The sequence below is a fragment of the Notolepis coatsorum genome (genome assembly GCF_963971535.1).
Source record: "Notolepis coatsorum genome assembly, chromosome: 1".
Taxonomy (NCBI): domain Eukaryota; kingdom Metazoa; phylum Chordata; class Actinopteri; order Aulopiformes; family Paralepididae; genus Notolepis; species Notolepis coatsorum.
Genome location: NC_140165.1, coordinates 4704935 through 4712434, shown reverse-complemented (window position 1 = coordinate 4712434; position 7500 = coordinate 4704935). Strand labels below are relative to the sequence as shown.

Genomic DNA, 7500 nt, shown 5'->3' with positions numbered 1-7500 from the left:
CTCTGAGGCTGCTGGACCTGGCTCTGAGGCTGCTGGACCTGGCTCTGAGGCTGCTGGACCTGGGCCTGGCTCTGAGGCTGCTGGATCTGGCTCTGAGGCTGCTGGACCTGGCTCTGAGGCTGCTGGACCTGGACCCGGCTCTGAGGCTGCTGGACCTGGGCCTGGCTCTGAGGCTGCTGGACCCGGCTCTGAGGCTGCTGGACCTGGCTCTGAGGCTCCTGGACCCGGCTCTGAGGCTGCGGTAACGCCTCCCGGAAGGCAGCAGTTACTTGGAACAGACTGGGGTGGCAGGGGTCCTTTATGATCCTCCGGGCCTTGCTGATGCACCGGTTGTTGTAAATGTCCTGTGTACACAGGGGAGCTCACAGCCGCAGATCTTCTGAGCCGTCTTAACAACTCTCTCTGTATTGCTCTGCGGCTGTGAGCGGTGCAGTTCCTGTACTATACCACCAGGCTGTATATCTAGGTCGTCCTCGGACAGGCCCTCCATCGGTGCTTCCAGTCATCCCGATCCTCCATGCATCTGGCTAGCTCGCCGGTGGTTTCTGTTCCCGCATCTCTCCTCCTGAGTGCGTCCACGTAGGTTAACGTGGGACGTCCTTGTGATCGATGCCCGTGTGTTGGTTCCCACAGCACAAGTTTGCTGGTTGGCATCTCATGATGTCTCTGGCAGTGACCTGCCAGCCTGATGAGGCTGTGATGCAAATCAAATCAAATCTAATGTATTTGTAAGGCCCGACAACACACTTTAATGTCCCCAATGGGGCCGGACACGTCTTCTTTAAACAAGTCAAGAAGAAACATCACAATAAGTCAAGAACAAAACAAAAACACCATAAAGTCAATTTTTTTTTAAATAGATGCAAAATAAATGCAACACTCCCAGACATACCCCACGCGAAGGTAAGGAAAAACTCACTAAAACCTAGCAATAGGAAAAAATGCACCACGGGCATGGCAGACAATTTGTTTTTAATGAGGGACATGATGGACCTGTCTAGGTTACACAACGCAAATGTTGGGGTCACCTCTCTTGATCAAGAGAAGGCTTTTGACAGGGTGGACCATGGGTATTTAATATGTATATAATGTTCTTGCCGGGTTTGGGTTTGGGGAGAGTTTTATGTCGATTGTAAAAATGTTATATAATGGGGCCCTCGTGTCTTATAAAAGTGGGTGGGGGGCGTGAGCAGCAGGACAGTCCAAGTGGGGGGGGGGGGGGTCCGGCCAGGGCTGCCCACTGTTAGGTCAGCTGCCCACTGTTAGGTCAGCTTTACACTTTGGCCATAGAGCCTTTTCTGTGTTTGTCCTTGCCCCACAATGGTGGAATGAACTACCCACCCCAGTTAGGAGAGCCGAAACCTGTCCGATCGTTCGCCGGTCGACTAAAGACGCACTTCTTGAACACCAGGGTAGCTACAGCGGGGTGAGAATGGCCTCAAGCTTTTAGGGGTATATCTGAGTTCAGAGGGGTGTGTCAGTAAAAACTGGGAGGGCGTAGCACAGACGATGGTGGCTAGGTTGTCGAGGTGGAAGTGGCTGCTACCGCAGGTTTCCTGCAGAGGGAGGGTGCTCATCGTTAACAACCTGGTGGCTTCCTCCCTGTGGCATCGGCTGGCTGTACGTTAACCCCCCCAGAGGCTTCCTGGAAGCTGGTGGATTTCTTCTGGCAGTCCTCTATCTGAAATAATTTTTAAAATAATTTAAAAAAAAAATAAGAAAATCTAACCCTAACTAAGCTTACTGTCATGCACTTGTCCTAATAAACTAACCTACACTGTAGCACTCAACACTTTGATGAACATTGTTACTCAGCTGATAGAGTTGTGCCCTTCCTGATGACTTGTCGTACAGAACTTGTAAGTCGCTTCGGATAAAAGCGTTCAGCTAAATGACTAAATGTAAATGTATGTTGAGGAAGAGGTTGAAGGGTGTGTGTGCACCTGAGTTGGGGATTGACAGGCCAATATGTCTGTCTGCCTATACGCGGATGACTTGACCATCTTTGTCAGGGATGGAGAGGATGTAAGAGCCGTAGAGAATAGCCTCGAGGTGTATGCGAGAGCAGCTTCAGCGAGGGTGAACTGGGGTAAGAGTGATCAGGCACTGCAGTGTGGGGCATGGAGGGGCCTGACATTACCGCAGTTACCAGGGGAGCTACAGCGGGGTGAGAATGGCCTCAAGCTTATAGGGGTATATCTGAGTTCAGAGGGGTGGGTCAGTAAAAACTGGGAGGGCGTAGCACAGACGATGGTGGCTATAGGTTGTCGAGGTGGAAGTGGCTGCTACCGCAGGTTTCCTGCAGAGGGAGGGTGCTCATCGTTAAGGTGCTTCCTCCCTGTGGCATCGGCTGGCTGTACGTTAACCCCCCCAGAGGCTTCCTGGAAGCTGGTGGATTTCTTCTGGTCCGGACATCACTGGCTGAGGGCCGCAGTCCTCTATTTGCTGGTTCAGGAAGGAGGACAAGGCCTTATTGACCTAGAGAGCAGGATGAATGCTTTCAGACTCCAGGCAGCACAGAAGCTGCAACACAGTACTGGTATGTGCTGGAGGGGGCCAGCGTGTGCACTGCTGGTGGGTTAGGGCTGGACCTGCAGTTGTTCCTGATGGAGCTGGAGGAGTTGAACACTGCAGGGGTCTTGGAGTGGGCGATGGGTGGAGTGTCGGAAACCGTTACCCATGCTTTCTTTCCTACAATGCCAAAGGGTCAATAATGTGTTGTGTTTCCTCAAAGGGTTGTGTGTGTGAAACTGGGGGAGATTTTCTGTGTGGGGAGTTTCATCCTTGGGCCATATGTATTCATTACGTAATAAGGCTGTAAGTGTATTACTGAACTTTATATATGGTCAGGCTAAGTTAGCCATTTGGCTAACCCGCAGGAATAAGATCAGGGGCGTCGGTCCTACGGAATCAGTGGCTATGTTGAGGGGAATGATCTCTGCACGCCTTAGGTTGGAGTTCATGTATTCTTCACCGAGACATGATGTTGGTGCGTTCAAGAATGCCTGGGGACTGGGGAATGCACTATGTACTGTGGGGGAGGAGGGGCTGAGCATATGCATTTGACTGTCAAGTGTGTTTATGTGTGCTGAATAAAAATGTTGGGATATATCAGGGTGTGTGTGTGTGTGGGTGGGTGTGTGTTGGTGCGTGCCGGTGAGCGAGCGAGCGTGTGTGAGTGTGTGTGTTGGTTTTATGAAGATGCTGTGAGTTTTTTTTTGTCTCTACTGGGCATTTTTTTTTGTTGAGAATGAGATGTGTTAATAAAGAATATCAAAAGTCAAAGTATCTCTCTCTCTCTCTCTCTTTCCCTCTCTCTCTCTCTCTCTCACTCTCTCACTCTCTCTCTCTCTCTCTCTCTCTCTCTCTACTATGTGTAATACTCAGTTTCTGTGCATTTGGTAGGAGTGGCTTTCACTGGCGTTGCTAATTTGGTATGTGTGTGTGTGTGTGTGTGTGTGTGTGTGTGTGTGTGTGTGTGTGTGTGTGTGTGTGTGTGTGTGTGTGTGTGTGTGTGTGTGTGTGTGTGTGTGTGTGTGCATGTGCATGTGTGTGTGTGTGTGTGTGTGTGTGTGTGTGTGTGTGTGTGTGTGTGTGTGTGTGTGTGTGTGTGTGTGTGTGTGTGTGATACTCGATCTCTCTTCCATGGTAATTTGTTTCTCCTAAGTATGACCGGTGTGTGTAAAAGAAAAAACAAAAAAAACCTTCGTACTGTCTTTGTCGTGCACTTTGCCACTAAATAATCTTCGTTGCCTATACTACTACCTACTAGTAGCTAACATGTCTCTACTACTATGCACTCAACACTGCAGCACTCAAGTTTCAACACTGTTTGAGGAACATTGTTACTTATCTGCCAGAGTTGTACCCTTCCTGCTGACCTGCTGTACAGAACATGTAAGTCGCTTTGGATAAAAGCTAAATTCAGCTAAATGACTAAATGTAAAATGTAATGTATATGTCTGCTTTTATATATAGCGCTTTTATTACAATTAGTTTGTTTGTTACTTAACATTTTACCCATTCACTCACACACCGAAGGCGGAGGCAACAATGCAAGGTGCCAACCTGCTCATCGGGAGCAATTAGGGATTAAGTGTCTTGCTCAATGACACATCAACATGATGCGATATAGACTGTCTGCTGATGATCTAGTGACAGATATAGACTGTCTGCTGATGATCTAGTGACAGATATAGACTGTCTGCTGATGATCTAGTGAAAGTCCACACAGTCATGTGTGTCAAACACGGCGCGGTGCTCTGAACCTTATTAAAAGTAGGGATGTCCGATATTATCGGACGATATTGGCATTAAAATGTAATGTCAGAAATGATCGGTATCGGTTTTCAAAAAAATAAATATTATTATTATTATTTTTTTTTTACATTTATTTAACCTTTATTTACCCAGGCATTTATTGTCAAAAGTATGCATAATATTGTGTTAATTCCACGACAAGAGATATGTAATGTTAATTAACTGAAATGATTCCGGGAACCCCTGCATATATCGGTATCGGTTGATATTGGTATCGGAAATTAAGAGTTGGACAATATCGGTATATCGGATATCGGTAAAAAAAAAAGCCAATATCGAACATCCCTAATTAAAAGCATCAGAAGAAGAGCTGGCTTCACCTCGGTCCTCTGGAGGAGGAGAACCTGGCGAGGCGCAGCAGCAAGCACCCCCTGCGTGACCTTTGACCTGTTGCCCCCGACAACAGCTGTACCACCAGAACACTGAGAAACAAAAACAAGCTGGTGGAGTTGAGGCCAATCCAAACAGACAGAAACCCAACTCTGCACACTGCAGCTACACTGTAAAAAAAATTAGTTCTTTCACAGGAAATTCACTGTATTAGTTTACAGATTGATTGATTGATTGAAAATTGTATTAACAGATTGCAGAATGGGTACAATACAGTACAGCTCAATACACACAATTGTATGTGTGTATACATGCAGACCAGAGAAAGACTTTCGTCTTGTTTACATCAGGGTCCCCCATTTTCAATTCATCATAACATAATATGACATACAGATAGACAGTACGGCTACATCTATACATTTATGACTATAAAAAGAAGGAAGGGTCGTCACGTCAGAATGAATGAATGAGTGAATGATGCCAGATTTACAAATACAGTACTGTTTGTGATACAAAAAGAGTTTAAAAAAGAGAGTATATACATTTGACGAAGAAACTGTACAATGGATTATCGACGAAACCTTACTTGGTCCCAAGAAGAGGGTCTCGTGTATTATTGGGTTAGGACATTTACATTAGAGGGGGTTGAGTTAAGACATTTACAGGGCCCAGTTTCGAATTGCAGTCTCCCGTAGGTGCTCCTTGAGAGTGGTTTTAAAAGTGGGTAGTGATTCACATTCCTTTACAGCTGTGGGTAGGGCATTCCACATTGATGTGGCATAATTGCTAAACGTGTTTAGTCCCTTGTTTGAGCCTAATCTGGGTTTAACATGATTTGTGGAGCTCCCTCTGGTGTTGTGGTCGTGGTATTCACTGACCGTTGGGAAGTATTTTGACATGTACATGGGTACCTTGGTCGTGTATGTATCTTGTAGACCAGGCCCATTGCAAGTTGCTGTACTCTGTCGTCTACTCTAAGCCATCCTATAGGTTGTCAAAGTGGGCAGGGGTGAGGTGGATTCTAGGAGTAAGGTCAAGCAGTAGTCTGACCAGTTTGATTTGTGATGTTTGTAATTTTGTTTTTAGCGCCTTTGAGGTGCTTTGGTACCATGAGGTGCAAGCATATTCGTAGTACCCTTGAATGAGTGCTCCTGCCAGAGTCTTCAGGGTATTCTTGTTTACCAGAGACGAGATCCGGTACAAGAATCTAGTTCGTTGGTTGACTTTTTTTTTTTTTGATCCACTTTTTCTCCCATTTTCTATATTTTCTCCCATCCCAATTTCGTATCATCCAATTCAACCCTCCCCTGTCACGAACGCTGTTTCTTGCCTCCCACAAGCCGGCTGCAATGTGGACTAAGTCATACATAGCACAAGTCCCCTCCGGTACTTGAGGTAACAGCAGTCGCATCTTTTCACCTGCGCAGCTCGATCTCTCAGTGGCGAGGAGTAACGCGTGGGAGGCTCACGCTGCCCCCGACACTTCCTGATTCCACTGCGCAGGCGCACCAACCGACCTGTAGGAGTCGCTGTCCACAACGCCCGATCCCCACCCATCAGTTTCCCACCCCCTAATACGGCCAATGTGTATTAGTACGGACGACCAGCTAAACTAAAGGCAAATGTGGAGCGCTGGGCTCGAACAGCCGAGCCCAGCGTCTCCAGATTTCGTGGTGAGCGCCTTGCCCACTACGCCACGTAGCCGCCCTTGGTTGACTTTTTTTTATTACATTGGATGCCATTTTGTCACAGGAAAGATTAGCCTCTAGGATGGAACCTGGGTATGTAATTTCATCTTTCCTTGTGACAATATTGTCACCCACTGTAACTGAGAAGCCGTCGGTCTTGCTGAGTTTGTTATTTGAACCGAAGAGAATGGACTCTGTTTTGCCCAGGTGTAATGATAGTTTGTTGTCAGCGAGCCAGGTGCAGATTTTGCCGAGTTCCGAGCTGAGGGTTTTTTCAACCTGTAACTTGTCAGAGACCAGCAGGGCTGAGTCGTCTGCGAACAGGAACAAGTTGCAGATTACTTTTGTTTTTCTACTTTAAGTGTAAAAATACAGTAAATTACCTTTTATCAAAATATTAACTATTAAATAAAGGTTGTAATCTGTAAATGTATTTGATTTTACTGTAATTTGACAGTAAGTATTTGGAAACCGTTGCTGCCAGACATTTACCATTTCTTTTACAGTTTTCTTTTTTACAGTATGTAGGCTGCTCAACCAAGGGTCAGTTTAGTCAAATCTTACATGTAAAAGGTTTTTTAATCTCGTCTTGTGTCATTTCTTTTTGTTTATTATTATGTCTATGGTCTTATCAGATGTACGATTCTGCAGATTTTCAGTAAACTCTGTTAATTAATAAAGTCAATGATACATTTGTAAATGTACTGTTCAAAAAGCTAAGAAAGGGATTAAAAGGAGGTGTATTTCTATTGTTGGGGTTAACTTGTGGAACAATGCTGATATACAGTACGTTTAAGAATGAGTAATTCGATTTTGGTTTTTAAGAAAATGGTTTAAGATTACAAATGTGAATAATTATTGTTTTGTTATTTCCTTTTAGAATACTGTTTTGGAGTCTTAATTTTGTTAAGAATATAGGACAGGCATGTATAAGCATTATGCTTCAGTCTGTACCTTTTCAGTCACTGCCAAATCCAAGATTGTGGAATGATTGTGCATATTGTATTGTGTGTGATGACTGAATGAAACTACTACTACTACTACTACTATAATGTAAACTAGGGTTGAGTCGGTCGCAGTCAACCAGCGCCTGCTGACGGATCTGACCCTTTAGCTCAGCTGGTTAGTGCGGCCGCCTGTGTGGATCCTATGGTCTCAGGTT

General features: G+C 45.5%; 1 protein-coding gene across 1 annotated transcript in view; it reads right to left on the bottom strand.

Moving 5' to 3' along the window:
* The window catches only part of nid2a (nidogen 2a (osteonidogen)), a gene marked incomplete at both ends in the record, with an annotated part of 69549 nt that overhangs the window by 818 nt on the left and 61231 nt on the right, over window positions 1-7500 (bottom strand). The window contains 2 exon segments of the mRNA XM_084330158.1: window positions 204-344; window positions 2519-2691. Coding sequence (XP_084186284.1) covers window positions 204-344; window positions 2519-2691 — 314 coding nt within the window.